At 38.5% G+C, this 25,397-nt stretch overlaps 1 protein-coding gene across 24 annotated transcripts in view; it reads left to right on the top strand.

Moving 5' to 3' along the window:
- The window catches only part of UTY (ubiquitously transcribed tetratricopeptide repeat containing, Y-linked), a 254,423-nt gene that overhangs the window by 32,007 nt on the left and 197,019 nt on the right, over positions 1-25,397 (top strand). For all 24 annotated transcript variants that reach the window (XM_063602062.1, XM_063602063.1, XM_063602064.1 and 21 more), the window contains exon 4: positions 1,864-1,913. In XM_063602062.1, the coding sequence (XP_063458132.1) occupies positions 1,864-1,913 (50 nt within the window). The remainder of the gene's footprint in view (positions 1-1,863; positions 1,914-25,397) is intronic.

The raw sequence follows: 25,397 nt of genomic DNA, 5'->3' as shown, positions 1-25,397 counted from the left end.
TGGTCTGTTGCAACTGGATTAGAGTTTTCAGTTAGCCATTCTGGGCATGGGAGAGCAAAGCAGCCTCTCGTCTTGTCATTTGCCCTTTTTTTTTTTTTTTTTCAGACACAGTCTCGCTTTGTCATCCAGGCTGAAGTGCAGTGGCACGAACTTGGCTCACTGCAGTGTCGGCCTCCCAGGTTCAAGTGATTCTCCTGCCTCAGCGTCCCGAGTAGCTGGGAGTACAGGCACGTGCCACCACGCCCGGCTAAGTTTTTGCATTTTTAGCAGAGTTGGGGTGTCACTGTGTTAGTCAGGATGGTCTCCATCTTCTGACCTCGTGATCCACCTGCCTCAGCCCCCTGAAGTGTTGGGATTACAGGCGTGAGCAACTGCGCCTGGCCATACTTGTTTTTAATATAGTTTCTGCAATACTGAGCTGAGTAGGGGAAATGTTGGTAGCCTACATCTGTTGAGGTGTTAGCCTAGCCCTAAAACAGGAGCTTGTGCAAGAGAGAACACTTCATTTTGGTGGGTCTAGTGGTCCTATCTTACTGAGCTGGGGTACAGTAGGAATGGTGTGAGAAAGAATTAGTTCAGGCTACAATACGATAGATTTTCACTGTTTTTTGCTGAGAACTTAGTTTATTTTCTTAGTAAAATTTTCTCCATTTGAATAGTGCCCTTAAGACAGCTATAGAGAGACTTTAAGGCTGCTTTTCTTGAGAAAGTGTCTATGGATCTTTTCAGGCTACTTTTTTGGATGTCACTCCTTTACACTTTTTCGTTTTGAAAGTAAATATTTTAGTTATAGAAATGTAGCCTATATTGTGAGATGATTCTTATATATGCTACTGTCTGTTGAGCATTAAATTTGGTTCTTTTAAAATTCTGTCTTGTCATTTTTATGATTGTTTGATAAAAGCAAGATTTCCTCAATAGGCTTACCCCCACACCTTAACTTTTTGTAGCTAAATTCAGTGGAAGCATTTCAGCTAACGTTTACATTTTTATTGTAAAAATCTCTGAAATTTCTAAAAATGATTGTTCAAGACAGAATCCTCCGCATATAACAATATGTTCAATCTGCCACTTTTGGCATTCTGCTATTTTCAGTTAATTTTTTCTTTTTCATTTTTTTCAATTTATTTTTGACTTTGGGTGATATTCAGTGCTATAATTTATCCTGAAAGCTTATCCCCAGGAATATAATCATTGCCTAGCTGTTTTTCAGAGATTCTGAGTTGATTGGATAAAGTGATGAGTTTTCCTAGTTTTGTCATTGTTAATGTTTCCACTAATTCTAATGTGCTTATACGACTTCTTTTTTACGTTTTTATTTTGTGGTTTTATTTTATGTGCCTTTTTTTAGGCTGTCAGGAACAACTACTTTTTATGATTTGAGTACTCTTTTTGCTTTTAGATAGGTTTTAGGGCATAAGGCATCCTAACTTGGAATTAAACTATAGGTAATAGTAGTCTACTGATTGTGTAAAGGGAAGCATCACAAAGTTATTTTGTGCCTTAGGTGACTGAATTTTTATCTTTCTAGAAAGTGAATTGCATGTTAAGAAAAATTAGAAAACTTTATCATAGTAGGGAATACCTCTAGAAGATTGCCATTACTTTTGGTTCCTGAAGGAGGTCAAATTGATTCAAGTAATTGCTAAGATACTATGTTGGTTTGAGTGCATGGGTGAGATTCGATCATGGTTTTATATACCTGATTAAATTAGTAAGCCATAAAATTTAGGTTATTTGATTTTTATTGTTTGTTAACAGATGGGCATGTTTGGCAGCTTATATTAAAATATCAATTTAATGTCTTACAGTGGATTTTTAAATGGGATATGATTTGGCTAATAATTATTTTTTCTTTTCCAGCATTATCTGCATATCAGAGATATTACAGTTTACAGGCTGACTACTGGAAGGTTGGTACAAATTTTCAATGCCAGTTTTTATTTCCTTTATGGCAGATCATACTCAAAATACATTTATCTTGTCATAGGATGTATGATACTACTGTTAGTTGTAACTGCTATGAGGATTAGCCATAGATAGTACAATGTGGATAAAGGGAAAGTCCTGTTTTAGTCACAGACTTTGAAAGGCCATGTGTTGATTCCTAATATAAATAAAATTATTTCTGGCTTTCATGAATTACTTGAGTGGGAAAGAAATGTAATTAAAAATGAAATCTACTTAGTTCCAAAACATATATTGATAAGCATTTATTTTGATTTATTATTTTTTAGTAAAACATTATGGACGTATAATACATATATAGCTTAGAATTCACTCATTTAAAGTGTACAATTCAGTAATTGTTAATGTATTCATAGAGTTGTCCAACCATCACAACAATTAATTTTGAAACATTTTCATGATATTAAAATAAAACACTATACCCTTCTGTTTCCCTCCATTAACGTGTCACTAAGCAGTCATTAATTTCATTTCTGTTTCTATATATTTGTATATTCTGAACGAATTTTGATGGAATCCATCAAAACTTAAATCTATGGTGCTTCAAAGAATGCTATCAAAACTGAAAAGACAACTCAAAAGAATAAGAAAACATCTGCAAATCATGTAAGGATCAAATAACCAGACATATATATTTTAAAACTCTTGCAACTCAAGAAATAACAGAAGAAAAATAATCAGAATAGACATTTGTCCAAAAATAAACATTTACAAATGGCCAATAAACAAAAAGCTGTTCAAACATTAGTCATGAGGACAATGAGAATCGAAACTGCAGACCACTTCATATTTTCTAGGATTATAAAAATTTTTTAAAAGACAGCAAGTGTTGGCTAGGATATAGAGAAACAGATCTTTAAATGTTGACGTGGGAATGTAAAATGGTGCAACTACTCTAGGAAACAACCTAGCAGCTTTTCACAAAGTTACTATCTTGTCAAACAATTCCACTCGTAGGTATATAATAAAAGAAAATAAAACTACATGTTCAAACAGAAGCAAGGATACAGATGATCACTGCAGCGTTATACATAAAAGCCAAAAAGCAGAAACAAGCAAGTGTCCATGCAACAAATGATGGAAAAAAATATTTTGACTGTATGTTTAGTGAAAGTGTCAAAATGTATAAATACAATGTTGTTTTGTTGCTTCTGCCTTTACTGCCAACTGACTAGTTTAAATGTATCCATTACCAATCCAAGGTCATACAGGTTTATCACTATTTTCCTTTTAGTGTTTTATAATTATAGCTTTTACGTTTAGGTATTTGATTATTTGAGTTAATTGATATGAGCAGAGAACTTCCTATTCTACTATTTTGTTGACTTCCCTCAATTTCAGCCTTTTTTTTTCCTCCTTGGGAAATTGTGTATATTTCTGTCCAAAAAATGTATATTTGTTTTTCTGATGGTATCCTGTAGGTCCTGTATGCGCTCTTTACTTTTACTTTTTTCTTTTTTTTAATTCATCTAACTGGCTAATTTCATTTTTATTTCCAGACACCAGCTTGAAACAGCTACCAGCTAATTTCAAATGACCTTGTTGTATACTAGCCTGCTGATTCTTCATATTTGCGTCAGCTATTGAGGCTGTTAATGTTCTATTTTGTTATTGTGTTCTTCATTCAGTTCTAGGATTTTTTTTTAATGGTTTCTATTTCTTTAAAGCTCTCATTTTATTCATTCATTGTTTTCTTGATTTCTTTTACTTACCTATCTTATGTTTCATCTCATTCAGCTTCTTAAAGATGATTATTTCAAATTATTTTCCATGTAGTTTACTTCTTTGTGCTTGGTCACTGGAGCTTTATTAATTGGTTTTGCTGGTGTCATTTTGGCTGTATGTGTGTTCAAAGAGCAAACACCTCTTCTAGTCTTTACAGACCTCCTCTCTGTACCCTGGGCTGTTGGGATAGCCTCTGGGATCACTGAGTGGGGTAGGAGCCAGGTCAGGTGGCTGCTGCTGGGTATATAGTGGAGTCTGTGGTTGGGACACCTATTACTAGGGTCTGAGGCAGGTATTTGTAATGGTTTTTAGACAGGATGGCTTTTAGGATTTTGGTCAGTATGGCTGGTAGCTGGAGCTGCATTACAGTACTGCTTTAAAATATGCAATTTGACAGGTTAGTAGGCCTACCTCAGGGGCACATACTGGATGAGAGTTTTGCCTAACTAGGAAACCACTGATTAGGCAAAATGCTGTCCTGGCCTGAGGCTAATAAGGTCTGTGTAGCCAAGTTACAGGGCAGTTTCAGAGTCTCTGTGGGACTGGGGTTCTCAGTCCGTTACCCAAGGCATGGTGTGGCATCTGTGTCCCTTGGTATAGTGTCTGGATCGTTGCTATTCAGTGTTGTTATGACTGAGGCTACAGGGTGATAGGACTATAGCTGGGGACCTTGTTGGCAAAACTGCCACATGGGCACGGGCCTGCTTTTGCAAAACAGTTCTTAGTCTCAGAGTTTTGCTGTCTTCTACCTGTAATTCAAAGCTCCCACAAAGCCACTTTCACTTGTGAATCATTGCCAAGTTATTGCTGCTATGGGGTGTGTGAACAGAGGACCTTCTATTCCACCATTTTCTGATCTCCTTGTACTTTTTCTGCTCAGAATTTAACTAAGCTTTTTAAGACATATTAGTCGATGTTTTTCATCATTTTTAATCATTATCTTCATTTTTTCAAAGTAAACTTTATTTTTTATTGACAGTTCTAGCTTTGCAAGATTATTTCAAAGATACCACAGTGTGTCTATACATAATCCCCTATTGATAACATCTTATATTAATCTGGTACATGTGTTGTTAAAGTTTATTATGCAATATTGATGAATTAGCATTAAGTAATGTTCATTCTTTATTCAGATTTCCGGAGTTTTTACCTAATTTTTTTTTTTGTTTTGGATCCCATCCTGAATATAGCATTATTACTTCTCATGTCTTTCTTTTAGGCTCCTTTTGGCTCTGACAGTTCCTCAGACTTACCATAAATTTTAAAGGTTTTCATCATTCTCGGCAAGCTAACACAAGAAGAGAAAACCAAACACCACATGTTCTCACTCATAAATGGTAGTTGAACAATGAGAACAAATGGACACAGGGAGGGGAACATCACATACTGGGGTCTGTCAGGGAATTGGCAGGGGTTGGGTAGGTGAAGGATACCATTAGGAGAAATACCTAATGTAGATGATGGGTTGATGGGTGCAGCAATCCACCATGGCACATGTATACCTGTGTAAAGAGACCTGCACCTTCTGCACATGTATCCCAGAACTTAAAGTGTAATAATTTAAAAAAAAAATTTTTTTTTAGTTTTTTTTTCTGGACTCAAGTTCTATTTTAGATATATGTCTGTCGTTGTAGTGCTACCATATTTTAATTAGTGTACCTTTGTAATAAGTTTTGAGACTGGTTAGTATGATTTTTTTCACCTTGGTTCCTTTTTTGCAAAGTTATTTTGGCTCCTCTAGGTACCTTGTATTTTCCACAGGATCAGTTTTGTGTTTGCACCAAAAGCCACCAGGGATTATGATATGCAGTTCAAATTTAAGAGTAGTGTCATCTTAACAGTATTATATGGTACAGCCCATGAACACTTATAATTAAATGATATAAACAAATGACATCCTATCTATCTATCTATCTATCTATCTATCTATCTATCTATCTATCTATCTGTCTATATCTATCTCACACTGTTACCCAGGCTGTTCTTGAACTTCTGGGCTCAAGCAATCCACCCTCCTTGACCTTCCAAACTAGGTTATAGGAGTGAGCCACTATACCCAGCCCTCTTGTTATTTATTTGGAACTTTTAACATTTGTATCAAAATGTTTTTTAGTTGTCAGTGTATAAGTATTGTAGTTTTGTTACAGTTGAAATAACAAATTTACACTAATTTCTAGGGTTTTTTTTTTATTTTTTAACTTTCAGGCTCGGGTACGTGTGCAGGTTTGTTATATAGGTAAGCTGAGTGTCATAGGGGTTTGCTGTAGAGATTATTTTGTCACCCAAGTAATACGCATAGTACCTGATAGGTAGTTTTTTGATCCTTCTCCCACCATCCACCCTCAAGCAGGCTCAGGTGTCTGTTGATTTTTTCTTTGTGGCCATATGTACTCAATGTTTAGCTCCCCCTTACAAGTTAGTAATATGTATTTGATTTTCTGTTGCTGCATTAGTTCACTTAGAATAATGGCCTCCTGCTCCATCCATGTTTCTACAGAGGACATAATCTCATTCCTTTTTATGGCTGCATAGTATATACCATGGTGTATATTTATACCACAATTCCTTTCTAGTAGATAACAGAAATGATTTTTGATAAGATTCAAAATTCCTTCATGTTAAAAACCCTTAACAAATGAGTCATTGACAGAATCTACCTCAAAATAGTAACAGCCATTGTGATAAACTCGTAGCCAACATCACATCGAATGGGCAAAAGCTGAAACCATTTCCCTTGAAAAAAACCAGAAGAAGGATGCCCTGCTGTTACCACCACTGATAACACAGTACTGGAAGTTCTAGCCAGACCAGTCAGGGGAGAGAAGGACATAAAGAGCATCCTAATAGGAAGAGAGGAAGTCAAACTATCTGTGTTTGCAGATGATAATATACTTTATTAAATTTTTACTCATCTATGTTTTTTTTTTAACATGCTTTGCATTTAGTTTGCTGTTTTTCTTTTTTAGAGTAGTTTACTCGTAGGATTTATTTCTTTTTAGCAATGGAATTTATACCTGTAATTTGCCCTCTGAGCATTGTTGTAGCTGCTTTCTATCAGTTTTGTGAAGATGTATTTTAGCTTTAATTCTTATGACGTATTTACTGATTTGTTTGACTCACTGGAAATTGAGACACACAAATTCACAAATGTGTGTTTAATTTCCACAATTTGTGAATTTTCCATGTTTTATTACTTAGTATATTCTGTAATGGTCACAAGAGATACTTTGTATGAATATATATATATATATTATTTTAAAAACTTTACTGTTAAGCCTTGTTTTATGGCTTATCATAGGGACTGTTCAAAAGCTGGGTTTCTTTTTTTTTTTTTTTTTTTTTTTTTGAGGCAGAGTCTTGCTCTGTTGCCAGGCTGGAAAGCAGAGGTGGATCTTGGCTCACTGCAGTCTCTGCCTCCTGAGTTCAAGGGATTCTCCAGCCTCAGCCTTCCAAGTAGCTGGGACTACAGGTGTGCACCACCACATCCAGCTAATTGTTTGTATTTTAGTAGAGACAGGGTTGTACCTTGTTGGCCAAGATTGTCTTGATCTCCTGACCTCGTAATCTGCATGCCTTGGCCTCCCAAAGTGCTGGGATTACAGGTGTGAGCCACCGCTCCTGGTCCAAGAGCTGTTTTTGTGTGCTTGAGAAGAATGTATATCCTGCTATTGTTGGTGAAGTGACATAGATTTTTGTTAAGTATAGTTGGTTCAAAATGTTGTCTTAATGTATCCTTCATTACTCTTTTGCCTAATTGTTCTGTCCCTTAGTCAAAGTGGACTAATTTTTGGAAAGAGTTTGTGAAGGATTAGTACTAATGCTTTTTTTTTTATTTGTACAAATTTATGGGGTTCATGTGCAATTTTGTTGCATGCATAGATTGCACAGCATTCAAGTTAGGGCATTTAACATGTTATCCATCACCCAAATAATGTACATTTCACCCATTAACTCATTTCTCATCATCCATTCACCTTCCTCAGCTTCAAACTTCCCAGACATTGGCTGTGAATCCATCTGGTCCTGTGTTTTTCTTTGTTGGGAGACGTTGTAATTACTGACTGATTTCACTACTTTTATTTGTCTCTTCAGGTTTTCTGACTGTTCCTGATTCTATCTTGGCAGTTCGTATGTTTGCAGGAATTTATCTTTTCTCTAGGTTTTCAAGTTTTTGAGTATATAGTTGTTCATAATAGTCTCTGATGATGCCTGTTCCTGATTCTATCTTGGTAGGTTGTATGTTCGCAGGAATTTATCCTTTCTCTAGCTTTTCAAGTTCTTGAGTATGTAATTGTTTATAATAGTCTCTGATGATGTTTTGTATTTCTGTGATATCAATTATAAGGTTCCCTTTTTCATTTCTTATTTTATTTATTCTGGTCTCTCCCTTACTTTTTGTTTTGTTGATTCTTTGTTGGCCAAGCTGGTCTCAAACTCCTGACCTCAAGTGGTACACCCACCTTGGCCTCCCAAAGTGCTGGGATTATAGATCTGAGCCACCGCTTCTGGCCAAGAAAATTAGTTTTTTAAGAGCTCATACACACCCACATATACAATTCTAGTCATGCATTTTTCTAGTTTATATTCCATTTAATGTAATTAGTTTTTCTAGTCTATATTCCATTTAATGCTGCTCTGGTCTTTTCTTCTGCCAGTTTTGGGTTTGAGTGTGATCTTGCTTTTCTAGTTTCTTGAGGTGCATCATTAGATTCGTAATTTGTACTATTTATGTTTTGAAGGTGAGCATTTAGTGCTGTAAATTTTCCTGTTAACACTGCTTTTGTGGTGTCTTACTTCTCACTGCTTTTGGTATAGTGTGTTTCATTTTTTTCTGTTTCAAAAAATTTACTTTCATGTTAATATCTTTGTTGACCCAGTGATCGTATGTCACAGTAAAACTCCAGCCAAGGAAGACAAAGAGACCTTTGGAGACCAAAGAGAACTTTATTTAATTTGGGCACCCAGGCCGACAGCAGGCTCACACCCAAAATGGCTGCCAACCCTGACAAAGAATGCAGGCTTGCTTATATGTCATTTGAGGTGGGAAAACAAGGCAGGATACCCATTTCAGACAAAGACAGTAAATTATTTAACCTGTGACAATTCTGAGAAAGCTTACAATTTAGTTATCTTGACCAGTCAACCTCGAAGCTGGACAGAGCTGGGGTAAGGGAAAACAGGAATGACAGAAATATGCGGGGGTCTGGAGGCAGGCGATAAGCTTGGAAGGTTGAGATAAGCTCGCAGCTGCAACTTGTTAGCAATGCCGGGAAGGGCTACTTAAATTTCTTAGCCTATGTGTAACCTATACTTAATGTTAACTATTACCTATGTTATGTTTATTATTTTCAACTTTATTGTTTATTTTATTTTCTTTCCACATTCCCCCCTTTAAAAGCTTTCTTTTAAAAGAAACTATTATTAGAAAGCTTTTACCTGTTCCTGATGATGCACATGCAGCTAGGATGGTAGGACAGAGTCAAAGGCCTGTCAAAAGGCAATTCATCTGTTTGCATGGGGAGTTACTTTGCCGGTGTATCTGCTCTTAGCGTCACTTTTCTTCTTTGTGGGAGCATACTGGCTCTCTGGCTTAATTTTTCTCAGCCTTTGCTGTCCTCCTTGTGGCTGTGCCTGTCTTCTTAGATTGTTCCTGTCTTTCAGGGAATCTTCCCCATCATTGACTAACCAGCCACCTACCTGGGGGGCATGATTTTTGGTGTCTTCTCTAGAGAGAAGCACGAGTAAGTCAGCCAGGAGCTGAACTTAGTATTTTCTGTGGCATCATTTGCCTGTGCCTAAGTAGAAGTCAGATTACACTTCAGCAAGTTATTTTTATAAATGATGTTTAAAGCCTAGCTCTTCTATCCCATACCTATACATGTGTGTTTTATAATCCATGTAGAAGGTAAAGAGAGTGAGGCATGGGAAAGGAAACTACTTTGGAGAAAAGCTATGTTAGTTTCGTAATTCTCCACCTTCTCATGAGATGAGATTTCTTTGGGTAATGGCTGATACTTAGTGCCATTATTTGGGGGGTGGTGTAGTGGACTGTATCTTCCTAAACAGGAGAGGCAATAAACAAGGGAGTATTAGACAGCTGCCTAATGGAAGTATTACACTTACAAGGAGAGTCTTGAATCCTCCAGAAGATGAAAACCATCCACCAAAAAGAGAGTCTGGGCTCCAACCTTTCCAGGTTTATACTGGAACGTGAGCTAACTTTCTCAGTTTGGCAGTGATTTCATAACTGCCTACCTGTTGTCATCAATTTCTAAATAACAGTTAATCAGGTTAAATTTACTACAGACCCCTTTTGAATCCAGCAGATAATCTAATGCCAGTCTGTTTTGATAAACCGCATTTCTCATTCTGTGTAGATTGTACATCCAATAAATCTAAAGCTTTAGTTGTTTCTTTAGTTATAATTTTTAATACTGCTTGTAACCTAATGATGTGATTAATCATGTAGATGGGAGTACAGTATCCCCATGATCTATCTTGCACCCAGGTGGCTGGGCCATAATAATTCATTATTCTCTCTGCAGTCTGTATCTTTCCAATCCCCTATTTCTATATCTTTTACTGCTCCTTTGTTTTTACTTCTAGGCTCATCATAAATAGGATACCCTAAAGTTTCTCCTTGCTTTAAAGGTAACAGGAAGAACGATGTTTTAGTAACACCTAATACACAAGCTCCTGTCCGTTTTTCTGGCAACCGCCTGTAGGCTTGCTGACCACAGATCCAGTAGAGGCCTACAGGCACTTACCATGTGTTTGGTGTTTCTAGTTGATACCAAGAGTGATTTAAAGAAGGGAACCTAGAAAATGGGATGAAACGAGATGGCCTTGAGCTATTTTTACCCTTTTTATTTTCTCTTTGCCATAGAGTTTTTCCTTAGTTTCATTGTAGTATTGTTGCCCTAAACAAGCTAATTTGCCTGCTGGGTGTGTATAGGTAGTCCCCCAACGAGGTATGCAGTGTCTTCCTGTAATAGAAGCCTTTAAAAGCCAAGTACTAGAGCCAGTAGGGATTAATTCTGGAGCATTTGTGGCAGAGAAAATTAAAGTGTAGTTGTCCTGGGGAAGCAATTCTTTTGCCTCCCAATGCCATCTATCCTCCATGTCAGTTCCTCTGCATACATACCATGAGGTAACTCCTAGATTTCCTGCTATATTCTTAGCTAATTGCATAAACAGATTTTTAGTGGTAAAGGATGGCTCAGAAACTACTTGGTTAATTTCTTCACTGAATGACTTGAAAATTTTAAATCGTTGCTGAGGTTTGTGAGCTTGAGTCTTTTTGATAATATAAAATAAAATAATATAAAATATATAATGGTATAATATAAAAATATATGGTGCTGTCGGTAGCCTGCACCCTGGAATATTTAATGCCTCATCTCTTTAGCTTAGGATCTGCCTCCTTTTCTGTGGCTTCATCACTGTATCCATCTGGGACTTCAGTGCCTATTGCCCAATTAGGTGAATCTGATTTGAAATAAGAAATTCAGTGAGGCTACAGGAATTTCCTCTTACACAATTGTCATAGTTATACCAATCTATGGAGAGGTTTGTGGAGAAATGTATGTCTTGAGACTGTGGAGTATCACTAATCCAGTATGGGATATGACTGGTTACAGTCAACTTTCTTTTGGAGTCAGGAATGTAGCAGCCAGTTTTAAGGAGTGTTCTTGTAATCTGGCAGGCATCTAAGTACAGATACACACAGTGTTTATTGGTGGAGGGTATCCAGGTTGAAGTTTAAAGAGTTCCTTTTTCAGACCTTTCACTAAGTCGAACCAAGTTCCAGGTAGAAGTTTGGGGTCATAGCAGACACAGGGCTGATTATCACCAAGATCACACATTGAATAAGTAGTCTGGTTATATACACAAATTCCTAGAGAAGTTCCTATTTGCTTATAATGGGTTTGATATATAAAGGTTTTAACCTGTGTGTTCCTTACCCAAGTAGTGTGGGTGCACAGAGAAAACTCCTTTGTATTTCCGCCCCCTTTGTAAGTTTGACATAATAGTTAATATAAGCAAAACAGAGAGTAACATCTTCACACTAGGCATTGGCAGGGTATGTTTCTTCCTGAAAGCAAGGGTTGGCAACAATGGCAGTATAACAATAGTACAGCAAATATTACTAGAAGAGCAATAGGTATTAAAATATCAGTCCATATCTGCCTTACTCATCTACTTATTTACTACTTTACTTATCTACTTATTTACTTATCTACTTACGAAATATCAGTCCATATCTTACTTATCCATATCCACTTATCTACTGAACACTTCTCAAGCTTTGGTCATGTGTAGAGTAGTCAGCTTCTTATTGTGTGACTACAGCAGGGCTTGGCGATTTTTCATTAACAGTTGGGTCTGAGGTCGGCTGGTCTGGGTTTGGTCTCTGTTGGCACCTCATCTTAGAGTTAGCTTGGTGGGTTGGTCGGGGTCTGGCTGGCTGGTCCACACATCCTAGGCAGCAGCTGGCTCTAACCCACTATGATGGATCCAGGGAAGCACTTCAGCAACCTTAACAGCAGTGGGGGTAGATAAGATTACTACAAAGGGCTCATCCCATATGTGCCTTAATGTGGATAGGTCCCAGTTTTTGACCCAACCAGAGTCCTTGGGTTGTTGGTATGGGTGAACTGGGCTAGTTAGGCCTACTGGCAGTCTTCTTGCACCCAGCTTTGCAACTTCTCTCACGGCTGTACCTAAAGCTTGCATTTGCCTTCTCAATGTTAGTTCCCGTACTTCTTTGAGATCTCCTTTAATTTGGAAAATAAGATGGGGAGGCCTTCCAAACAGAATTTCATAGGGTGAGTATCCAGTTTGCTTGTTTGGGGTGCATGTGATTCAAAGGAGAACCATGGACAGAGCCAGATCCTACTTTAGGTGGGTTTCTTGACAGAACTTTTTAAACAATTGCTTTATTGTCCGGTTCATCCTTTCAACTTGTCCTGAACTCTGGGGATGGTGCACAGTGTGCAGCTTCCATCTTGTTTTAATAATTGGGATAAGTTTTGAACAACTTCAGTGACAAATGCTGGGTCATTATCTGACCCGATAGTCAAAGGCACCCCAAACCTGGGGATAATATGTGCTAGTAATGCCCACGTTACTTCTTGGGCCTTTTCAGATTGGGTGGGGAAAGCTACTCACCCAGGATAGGTGCATACAAAGACCAATAAATACTTTAGTCCTCTTACATGGGGTAACTAAGTAAAATCTACCATCGGGTTCTCACGGGGTTGAGCCTAGTTGTATTCTAAAGGTAATGGTTTTGGGAAAAGAGGTAACTTACATTAAAGCTTCTTCCTGTGGTGCGGTTGCCATAGCTGCCTGCCTTGCTTCTCTGTCTGCCTTTCTATCTCCTATGGATTTATAGGACCCATCTGTTTCATGACCTTTGCAGTGTATAATGGCCACCTTTTTAGGTGCCCAAACAGCATCTAAGAGTTGCAGGATCTCCTTTTTATTTTTGACTTCTTTTCCTGCAGCTGTTAGAAGTCTTCTGTCTTTATAGATGTCTCCATGAGCATAGAGTGTAGCAAAAGCATATTTAGAATCAATATAGATAGTAACTATCCTCCCTTTTGCTGGTAATAAGGCTCTTGTTAAAGCAATCAGCTCAGCCTTTTGAGCAGAGGTTCCAGTTGGCAGTGACTGTGCTTCTACTACTGTTCCCTCACCTGACTTAAAATCATTTATCACTACCGCATACCTGGCTCTGTAAACTCAGTCTGAAATGAAGCTGCTACATCTGTTAAATAGTCTAGGTCTGAGTTTTCAAAAGGCTGATCTTCTAAGTCTTTCCTGCTTGAAAACACTTTACTACATCCTTACAACAATGTGATGGGAATTCTTTTTTTCTTTTTTTTTCTTTTTTTTTTTTTGAGACGGAGTCTCGCTCTGTCGCCCAGGCTGGAGTGCAGTGGCGCGATCTCGGCTCACTGCAAGCTCCGCCTCCCGGGTTCACGCCATTCTCCTGCCTCAGCCTCCCGAGTAGCTGGGACTACAGGCACCCGCTACCACGCCCGGCTAATTTTTTGTATTTTTAGCAGAGACGAGGTTTCACCGTGTTAGCCAGGATGGTCTCGATCTCCTGACCTCGTGATCCGCCCGCCTCGGCCTCCCAAAGTGCTGGGATTATAGGCGTGAGCCACCGCGCCCGGCCGATGGGAATTCTTTTGATTCTTCTGTAGGCAACAAGGTAGCTGGATTTAGGGTATTCCCAATTTCTACAGTTATATTAGGATTTTCAAGTAACAGTCTTTGATATTTATCAATTCTTGGATAGACAACCAGTGATTCCCCCTCCGGTCTAACAGGGTTATTACGGTGTGTGGCACCTGAAAGTTAACTTCTGTCTTAGTGTTAATTTGCCAGCCTCCTGGGCCAGCAAGGTAGTTGCCGTTAACTGCTTTAAAGCAGTGTGGCCAGCCTAATGCCACTGTGTCTAGTTGTTTAGATAAATAGGCCACAGGTCTATGCCATGATCCTAGCATTTGTGTTAAAATTCCTACTACTGTCCCTTTTCTTTCATCCACATAGAAGAAGAAAGGTTTAGTCTGATCTGGGAGCCTATGTTAAGGCCTTTTTGATTTTTTTTAATGCTTTTGCTTGATCCGTCTCCCAGAAGAGGGTCTCTTTCTTAACCCCCTTTGTAGCTTTATATAGAGCCTCAGCTAAAAGTGAGAAACTTGGGATCCAAATGCGGCAGAACCCTGCTGCACCTAAGAATTCTGATTTGGCGCCCTGTGGTGCCTGTAGGGAGTGTACACATGGCCTCTTTCCGCTCACTACCAAGCTTCCTTTGTCATTTGCTTATTATAAAACCTAAATATTTAACTTTAGGACAACAGATGCAAACCTTTTTTTTTTTTTCCGAAATTTTATATCCAGCATTCCATAAGACACTGAGGAGTTCCTCCATGCCTCTTTGTCAATCCTTCTAATTTTTGGAGCTTTTTTTTTTTTATGTCACTTTGTGACTGGCTAACGAAGGCAGTATTTACCATTTTCTGGTTATCAGCTGCCTGTGGGTCAGATATAGAGCCAGTAGGTTTCACACAGCTGCTCATAGAACTGACTGGGACTCTGATCGGGCTTTTGGAGGACTTCTGAAACTTTTCCTATGTTCATTGCTTTTCTTCCCTCTGACTTTACCCCATTTAGGAGTGCATCCACATACCTCTGTAGGCATTCTAAATGATCAGGGTTGTTTGGGTCCCAATTTGGATCGGTGTCAGGGAACTGAGCTTCCGCATACTGCCTAGAATCATTTATGCATTCAGGGGCATTGTTTTCTAGCCATTGGAGGGCTGCTTGCACCACTCTGTGCCTTCCTTCTGTGCTAAATAAACTACTAATAATTGCTGATAGTCTGGCCAGGTAGGACTGAGTCAAAAAGATTATTCTCATATCAATTATTGCTTGTGGCTTTTCTGTGTATGATGGGTTATGATGTTTCCAGTTTAAAAGGTCAGTAGTGGAGAAGGGGAGATAAGAGTAAGTTTGTTCTCCACCTTGTACCCTTGATCATCAAGGTAGATTTGTGCCCATGTCTCTCTGAGCGGCATTTGCAGAGCTCGGGAACCACTGGACCTAAGACGCCCTGCCTCTTCATCCTGTTTTTCCCTCCTAGTCTTAGGTGGCAAGGATGCAGCTTCTTCCTGCTGTGGAGATGCCCCGCTACTTTCTGAGCTTGTTTCTTCAGGAGACAATTGCCCTTCCTCTTATCTGAGCCTTGCTAAGGATGGGTAGAGAAGGGCATATGGAAAAGGATTCTCTAGCTTCTCCAAAGGAGCCTGTAAGATGTGTGTGTGTGTGTGTGTGTGTGTGTGTGTGTGTGTGTCTTTTGCTTCCTAGTTTCCTTCTCTAAAGGCTTGCATGATACTGTCTTTTTGATCCCTTTTGGACCAGTTCGGGCGACTAGGGTCTTACAATATTCAGCCATGCAGATTCCTAGCCATTTAGGGTGAGTTTGGATTATATTTAACCAGGAATCAATATATGGAAATTGATCTGGGTGTCCATGCTGATCTGTTGCCCCTGTTACTATTTGAAACACCCTGCTGGTGATTTTCCGAACAAGGGTGCCCTCTGGCGGCCAACCAATGCCCAAACTAGGCTATTCTATTACACAAAGAGTTCTTAACCTTTGGCGGGGGTCAGCTTTACTCCATATTGCCCAGAAAATCCCTCCTTGAAATTCTTTAGCATGCACTCCAAAGGAGTGGGCGTTAATTCCTTAGGTTCTTTTCCTCCCATTTCTTCCTGCACGACGCAATGACCCTCACTTTCATTTCGGACCGATTAGACTGTCTCCCTCGTGGGAGTGTTTCAGACGCCAGACCCCGCTTGACTTTGGAGAGTTTATTACTCTCTGCCACAATACCTAGACTGTAGGGCCACCTCCCTCAGCTGTATGCGGTAGCCCCAAAGGAAGTTCGCCTCTAGTCGTGCTGGGTCCCACATTTCACTCACAGCATACAGGCCACTCTAACAGACTTGCGGACCCCACGCTTCACAGCTGATGAGCCTAGTTAGGCTCCCACATTCACACACATTCATACACAACTCCTGTCCCCAGGACTCCTCATCAGATGAAACGAGTCTGTCTCGTGTCCTGGGTGGGTTCACACGTACCCACACACTTCCAGTTGGGACAGTTCACTCACACTGGTGACTTCACGGTTTCACTTTCTCTTTGCTCCCTCAGGCTCAGCAGGCTCTACCCTGCTGCCGGCTTCAGGGCTGAATGTCACGTGAGTGGTGAGGTCCTTTCCTCACCGCCCCCATTCACCTTCTGGGTTAGGCTAACAGACAACCCTTGAGTGGTGATCAGTGCCCCACCCGCCTGGTAGGGCACGATTTGTGTCTGTCCCTGTAAGGCACCCTTTCTTACTCTGTAGGGCCCTCTTTTCTTACCGTGATTCCTTTTCACTGCGCTGAAAGTTGTCTTGCGGTCTCCTTCCTGCGCTATCAGGGGTAGGGCCTCGGGATGTGGGAGAACCCAGCCCTTGTTTGGAAAACTCTTCGGTCGGCGCGCCTAAGAACTGGGTCTCCCCCGACCCTGGGGCCCAAGTCCCACAGTCAAAGGAGACAGTAGCCTGTCCTCTCTCTCCTCTTGTCGAACTCTCCAAAATGTCGCAGTAAAACTCAGCCAAAGAAGACAAAGAGACCTTTGGAGACCAAAAACAACTTTAATTGAGGCACCTGAGCCAGTAGGCTCACGCCCAAAATGGCTGCCGACCCTGACAAAGAATGCAGGCTTGCTTACATGTTGTTTGAGGCGGGAAAACAAGGCAGGATACCGGTTTCAGACAAAGACAGTAAATTATTTAACCTGTGACAATTCTGAGAAAGCTTACAATTTAGTTATCTTGACCAGTCAGGCTCGAAGCTGCACAGAGCTGGGGTAAGGGAAAACAGGAATGACAGGAATGTGCGGGGGGGCTCTGGAGGCAGGCGATAAGCTTGGAAGGTTGAGAAAAGCTCGCAGCTGCAACTTGTTAGCAATGCTGGGAGGGGCTGCTTAAATTTCTTAGCCTATGTATAACTTCTAAATAACCACACTTAATGTTAACTATTATCTATGTTATGTTTATTATTTTCAACTTATTATTTATTTTATTTTATTTTCCTTCCACAGATTCAGGTCCATGCTGTTTTATATGTAGTTGTATAGTTTCCAGCATTTCTCTTGTATTGATTTCTAGTTGTATTCCAGTACGGTCTGAGATGTTATTTCGTATAGTTGCATTGTTTAAAAATGTATTAGAACTTCTTTGTATCCTGATATGTGGTCTGTCTTGGAGAATGTTCCATGTGCAGATGAAAAGAATGTATGTTCTACAGTTGTTGGATAGAATGTTCTGTAATTTTTTATGTTCATTTGGCCTGAAGTCCAGTTTAAGTCCAATCTTTTTGTTGATTTCTCTAAATGATTTGTTTAATGCTGTGAGTGAGGCGTTGATATCCCTCCCCTACTCTTAATGTATTGAGATATATGTCCCTTTGGGTCTAGTAATATTTGTTTTATGAATCTGAGTGCTGGAGTGCTGGGTGCATATATTTAAAATTGTTATATCCTCTGGCTAAATTGATTCTGTTATCATTATAAAATGTCTTTTAATGTGTGTTTTATCCTTTTGACTTGTCTCTTTTATCTGATACAATGATAGCTACTCTTGCTCACTTTTGGTTTCTGGTTTTATTGAATATCATTTTCCATGCCATACCTATGTTTATATGAACCTTTCCATGTAAGGTAAATTTCTTGTAAGCAGCAGTTAGTTGGATCATGTTTTAAAATCTCTTCAACCAGTCTTAGGCCAGACGCACTGGCCTACGTTGGGAGGGCAAGGAGGGTAGATCACTTGAGGCCAGGAGTTTGAGACCAGCCTGGCCAACATGATGAAAACTCATCTCTACTAAAAATGCAAAAATTAGCTGAGTATGGTGGTGCATGCCTGAGTCCCAGCTACTTGGGAGGCTGAGGCCGGAGAATTGTTTTAACCTGAGAGGTGGGGGTGGCAGTGAGCCGAAGTCACATCACTGCATTCCAGCCTGGATTACAGAGTGAGACTGTCTGAAAAAGTAAAGTAAAATACAGTTTCTTAAGTCAATCTGTATTTTTCAAGTAGAATACTTTATCTGTCTATATTTTAGGTTATTATTGATATGTGAGGTTTTGTTCCTATCATATTGTAAATTGTTTTCTAGTTCTGTGAAATTTTCTTTCTATTGTCTGTTTGCCAGTGTGGAATTCTGTAATGATTCCCTTTGATTCATCACACTTCCTTTTTGTTTGATTGCTTCAACCAGTTAGTTTTATACTTTCTTGTGTTTTCATGATGGTAAATGTTATTCTTTCTTTTCCAAGCTTCTGGCTACTTTAAGCATATGTTAGGCTAGGCAATTAGTGATGAATGTTCTCCGCGTCTCCTTTTTGAGGGAAGATTTTGTTTCATTTATGTAGATAAGTCTTGCTGGGTATATTTTTCTTCTCAGATTTGTTCCCTTCAGTGCTTGGAATATACCCATTCTCTTCTATCTTGTGAAGTTTCTACTCAGAAGCATGCTATTTGTTTGATGTAGATTTATTTACACATGACCAGGTGATATTCTCTTCCTGTTTTTAGTTTCATTTTCACTTTGCCTTTCGAGTTTGATTATAATGTGTCATTGCAAAGAACTGTTTGTGTTTTATTTGTTTGTGTGTGGATTGTTGAGCCTTCTGTATCTAGAAGTCTAAATCTCTTGTTAGACATGGGACGTTTTCATCTACTATTTTGTAATAGGTTTGCTAAACCCTTTGATGTCTCTGCTCGTAGATAGCAGTGGTCCATAAATTTCGTCACTTTTTGTTGTCCGAAATGTCTCAAAGGCTTTGTTCATTCTTTTTATTTTATTGATTGATTGATTGATTATTTCAAAGACCCATCTGAAGTACTGAGATTTTTTTTTTCTGCCTGGTTTAGTCTAGTGTTGGAACTTTTGAATGTATTTAATATTTCCTTTAATGAAATTTTCAATTCCAGAATTTTTTGTTTTGTTTTGCTTTCTTTAAATCTTTGTCCTTGATTATCAATTCCTCATTCACATCCTGAATTGTTTTTCTGGGTGCTTTATATTGGTTTTGAATTTTCTCTTGCGTCTCATTGAGTTTCCTTGAAAACAACATTCAGATTCTTTCTTTAGGATCTTGAATGTCTTTTTGCCTCAAATCTATAGTTTTCTTTTAGTAGTGTCATATTTCTTTGCTTTTTCATGTTTCCTGTATCTTTAGGTTGATATCTGTATAACAGTTGCTTTTGCTTATTGAATTTACTTTTGTTGTGTGGGGACTTTATCCTGAAGGTGGGTTTGTGATGTTGATTGGGTAGAGCCCTTTGGCTTTCTGTCTGGGTAAGGGCAGCAGTGAAGTCTCTGATTTATTTGGCAGTATATACCCTTAATGGTACCTGTGGTTTCCTTGGTATACTAGGATGTGGTTACTAATGGAGGCTGTGGAGAAATTTGCTGGAAACTGGAGTGCCAGTTAGGCCTGTAGTCAGGTTTCACTGGTCTCAGTGGTGTGCTTGTTGTTAACATCCTTTTGCCTAGGACATTGTTTGCCAGCATCTGTATTGGCAATTCCAGGTGGACCACGTGGTGGGCCTCTGGGTGGACTTCTTAGATGCCAGTGTGGTAGCAGTGGATTGGGTGGGTAAATGAGTTTCTGAGCCCCTAGGTGGTCAGTGTAGTGTGTGCAGTGATACTAGCATCGGTAGTATGTTCTGCTTCCTGTGTTTGTGCACTTGTGTTGTCAGTGATTGCAGCTGGCTGTGTGACCTGGACTTCAGGCCTGTAGGTGGAGCTTATAGGTAGGCAACTGCTGGAGACAGTTAGTAGTGGAAGTGTGTTTATACCTAAACTGTGCCCCAGGGGGAATACTTGGATTCCTCAGATAGTGAATTGTGTTATGCAATTCCTAGGTCCCTTGACATCTTCATTTTCAGAAATTGGAGGGGGGATAATGCTGGGCAGAGCCAGACTGATCTGACACTTCATGATCTTTGTGGTTGTATACAAATTTTAGAATTTTGTTTTCTATTTTTGTGAAGATCGTCATTGGTATTTTGATAGGCACTACATTGAGTCTGTAGATTATTTTGGGTGAATGTGGAAATTTTTTAAATTTTGTGTATCTTTTTCAGTTTCCTTCATCAATGCCTTTAGTTTTCATTGTGGAAATCTTTGAGTTTAGTAATATTTATTTCTAGGTATTTTATTTTTGGAGCTGCTGTAAATGGAATTGCTTCCTTGATCTTTTTCAGGTTATTTGCTATTGCTGTATGTAAATGGTAATTTTTACATGTTGATTTCATTTTGTGCAACATAACTGCATTTGTTTATGAATTTCTACAGTATTTTGGGGGGAGCATTTAGGTTTTTCTGTAGGTTCATGTCTTCTGTGAATAAGGATAATTTGATTATTTTTTAATCATTTGAATGGGTTTTATTTCTCTTTCCATAATTTCTCTGGCTATGACTTTTCTGCACTATGTTGAATAAAAGTGGGCATCCTTGACTTTTTCCAGATCTTTGAGGACAAAATCTTTGAATTCTCCGTTTGGTACCTGTTAAAACAGTTACATGGTGTTTGTTCTTGACTCTTTTAATGTGATGCGTCAATCACATTTATTACTTTTTTTTGTTGTTTGAACCATTGCTGCATGCAGTAGATGAGTCCTCTTTTGGGGAGATTATGATGACGAAAAAGATCACGTTGAATGGTCTTTTTGTAGTATTGCAGAACTCAGTTTGCTAGTATTTTTTTAAGGAGTTTTGGATGTGTTCATCAGGGAAATTTGTGTGTGCACGCGTCTGTGTGTTTGTGTTCTGATTTTGATAGCAGGATGTTAGCCTCATTGAATGAGTTTGGAGAAATTCTCTCATCTTTAATTTTTTTGAAGTAGCTTGAGTAGAAGTGATGTTAATTCTTCTCAAAATATTTGGTAGAATCCTGTAGTGCAATCATCAGGTCCTGGCTTTTCTTTAATGGGAGACTTTTTATTACTGCTTCAATCTTGCTACAATTTATGGATCTGTTTGGGATTTCTCTCTCTTTATGATTTAATCTTGGTAGATTATATATGTCCAAAAACTTAATTATTTTCTACAGGTTTTCCATGCTGTTGGTACACAGTTCATAAAAGCCTGTGAATGATCCCTTGAATTTCTGTGGTTTCAGTTATAATCTTTTTTTTTCCTCTCTTATTTTATTTGTATTGGTCTTTTTTCCTTTTCTTTTAGTCTAGTTAAAGGTTTGTCAACACCATTTTTTCAAAATAGCCATGTTTTTAGGCTGTTCAAAAATATAAACCAAAAAAAATCCCTCTGTCAACCCGGTTGGAGCATAGTGGCACAAACTCTGCTCACTGCAATCTCCACCTCTCTCCCAGGCTCAAGCCATCCTTCCACCTCAGCCTCCTGTGTAGCTGAAACCCCAGGCACATGCCACCATGCCCAGTTAATTTTGTGTGTGTGTGTGTGTGTGTTTTTGTTAGAGATGGGGTTTCACCATGTTGTCTGGGCTGGTCTGGAGGTCAATTGATCTGCCCACCTGGGCCTCCCAAAGGACCAGTATTACAGGCATGAGCCACATTGCACTCCAGCCTTATAAACAAAATTGATAAAAACCACTAGCTAGACTAATGAAGGAAAGAATAGAGAGGATCCAAATAAGCACAATCAGAGATGATAAAAGAGATCACAATTGATAACACAGAAATAAAAAAAGGTCAGAAGGTCATCAGAGATTGTTATGAATGTCTGTGTACTCACAAACTAGAAAACCTGGAGGAAATGGATAAATCCCTCAAGGTACACAACCTCCCAAGATTTAACCAGGAAGAAATAGAACTTCTGAACAGACAGTAAGGAGTAGCAAAATTGAATCAATAATAGCAAAATCTTTTGACAAAAAAAGCCTAGGATCATATGGATTCACAGCCAAAATCTGACAAACATACAAAAAATAACTAGTACTAATCTTTCAGAAACTATTGCAAAAAAATGAGGAGGAGGGAATTCTTTGTAACTCATTCTGTGAGGCCAATATCACTCTGATTTTAAACCAGGCAATGGCACAAGAAGAAACTACAGGCCAGTATTCCTGATGAACATAAATGCAAAAATCCTCTACAAAAGACTAGCAAAATGAATCTAGTAACGTATTAAAATGATAATGTTATAAGTTAAGTTTCGGTGCCACAAAAGAAACAGCACTTGAATATAAAATTTTCTTTTTTTCTTCTCAGCAAGGCAATTTACTTTTATAGAAGGATGTGCCCTCACAGATGGAGCAGTTGTGAGTGCACACCTGAATAAGGGATAGGAAGGGGTTCTTATTCCTGACACACATGGCCCCTGCTGCCCTATGGGCTAGGGTTAGACCTCACAGGCAAAACTAATTCCTATTGGCTAATTTAAAGAGAGTGACAGGGTAAATGATTTGGTGGGAAAAATGGTTATGGCAGAGCAGGAAATCAAATGAGTCAGGGTGGAGAATGAGTCAGGGCAGATCAGGTAATCGGCATTAGTTAGGGTGGAGCAGGAAATAGGAATGAGTTAGGGTGGTGCAAGCAATCAGAATGAGTCAGGGTGGAGCAGTAATCAGAATGAGGGTGGAGCAGGTGATCCACAAAGGTTGCTTTATGAGGAAGTTAAGTTTAAAAGTAGAAGGCAAAGAATTGAACATACAGACATATTGACTCTTTGAAGAGAAATTTAGAACTCATATCTAACAATTATAAATGGTGATCAGGTGGGATTTACCCTAGGGAACCAAGGATGGTTCACCATACACAAGTCAGTAAGTATGATATATCATGTGCAAGCAGAATCAAGGACAAAAACTTGATTTTCTCAGTAAATGTAGAAAAAGCCCTCAATGAAATTCAGCATCCCTTCATTTTAAAAATCCTTAATAACTAGACATGAAGGAACATACCTCAACCCACAATAAAGGCTGAATATGACAGACTCGCAGCCAACATCCTACTTATTGAGAAAGAATTGAAAGCATTTCCCCAGGAGTTTGGCCAAACCAAAGATCCAACTTTCACTACTGTTATTTAAAATAGTTCTGGAAGTCTGTGCCAGAGCACTCATGCAAGAGAAAAAGAAATAAAGATATACAAATTGGAAAAGAGGAAATGAAATTATCCTGATTTGCTGGTGATACGCTCTTATGTACAGAAAATTCTAAAAATTAAAAACTCTTAGATTTGATAAATGCATTCAATAAAGTTGCAGGATACAGAATTAATAAACAGAATTCAGTAGCATTTCTGTGTAACAGTAGTGATCTAGCCAAGGATCAAATCAAGAAGGCATTTCCATTTGCAATAGCTACAAAAAAAATATATAGGAATATATTTAACCAACGAGGTGAAAGATCTCTGTAAGGAGAACTATAAAATGCTGGTGAAAGAAGATGACACAAACAAGTGGAAGAACATCCCATGATCCTGCATTAGAAGAATAAATATTGTTAAAATGACTAACTGCCCAAAGTAGGCTTCAGATTCAACACAATCCGTATCAGATTATCCATGTTATTTTTTCACAGAATGAGAAACAGTCTTAAAATTCATTATGAAATCAAACAAGCCTGAATAGCCAAAGCAATTCTAAGCAAAAAGAACAAAGCTGGAGGTATCGTATTACCTGACTTCAAATAACACCTTAAGCCTACAGTAACCAAAATATCATGGTACTTATATAAAAATAGACACATTAGGTTGCTGGAACAGAATCAAGAATCTGATAATAAAACTACATACCTACAAACCAGCTGTTATTAGACAAGGTCAACAAAAGTATGCTTTGTGAAGATGACACCCTATTCAATAAATAGTGTTGGGAAAATTGGATAGCCACATACAGAGGAGTGAAATTGTACCCATACCTTTCACCATGTACCAAAATTAACATAAGTAAAGACCTAAACCTAAGACTTGTATCTATAAAAATTGTAGAAGAAAACTTAGGACAAACTCTTCTGAAGATTGTACTGACAAATAATTTATGAGCAAGTGCAAATGCACCAAAACCGAACATAGAGAAACAGGACTTAACTAGAATCCAAAGCTTCTGCACATCGAAGGAAATAATTAGTAAACAGACAACCGACAGAATGAGGAAACATACTTGCAAACGATGCATCAGACAATGAGCTAGGAACTTAAATATTGCAATAAGTAAAATACAACCCCATAAAAATTTGGGCAAAGGGTATGAACAGGCATTTTCCAAAAAGACATGTAAGCAGCCAAGAAACATGAAAAAATGTTCAACATCACTAATCATCAGGTAAATGCACATCAAAACCACAATAAGATACCATCTTCCCAAGTCAGAATGGCCATTATCAAAAAGTCAAAAAGCAAAATATGCTGGTAAGTACATGTTAAAAAAGGGAAGGCTTATATACTGTTACAGAAGGTCTGTTTGGTTTAGAGAGCAGTTTACCTGTGATGTTTCTTTATTTTCTGTTTGAATGATCTATCCATTGCTGAAAATCATGATTGTGTGGCAGTCGGTCTTTCTCTTTAGGTCTGTTAATACTTGTTGCATAAATCTGAGTGCTCCAGTTTGGGGTGCATATATATTCATAGTTGTTATATTCTCTTGCTTTATTGTTACCCTTGTCATTGTGTAATGTCCTTTTTTACATTTCTTTCCCACTCTTGACTTTAAGTGTGTTTTACCTAATATAAGTAAAGCTACTCTTGCCTCTTTGTTTTCCATTTTTGTGGAGTGTCTTTTTATATTTTTGTTTCAGTCTGTGAGTATCTTTATAGGTGAAGTGAGTTTCTTGTAGACAGCATATTGTTCAGTGTTTTAAAAAATCTGTTCAGCCACTATGTCTTTTAATTGGATAATTTAAAACACTTAACAGTCAGCATTCTTATTGATAGGCAAAGGTTAACTAAGGCAATTTTATTATTTGTTCCCTGGTTGTTTTGTAGATCGTTTGTGTTTTTCTCTCTTACTGTCTTTCTTTGTAATTAAGTGATTTTTCTCTAGTAGAATGTTTTGATTTTGCGGTACTGATTGTAGTGTCCATGTACAGCTTTTTGCTGTGTGATTGCCAGGAGGTTTACAGAAAAAATTTGGTAATTTTAACAGTTTATGTG

The sequence above is a fragment of the Pan paniscus genome, chromosome Y (assembly GCF_029289425.2).
Source record: "Pan paniscus chromosome Y, NHGRI_mPanPan1-v2.0_pri, whole genome shotgun sequence".
NCBI lineage: Eukaryota > Metazoa > Chordata > Mammalia > Primates > Hominidae > Pan > Pan paniscus.
Note: the sequence above shows the minus strand (reverse complement) of the source record. Positions and strands in the feature narration are given on the sequence as shown.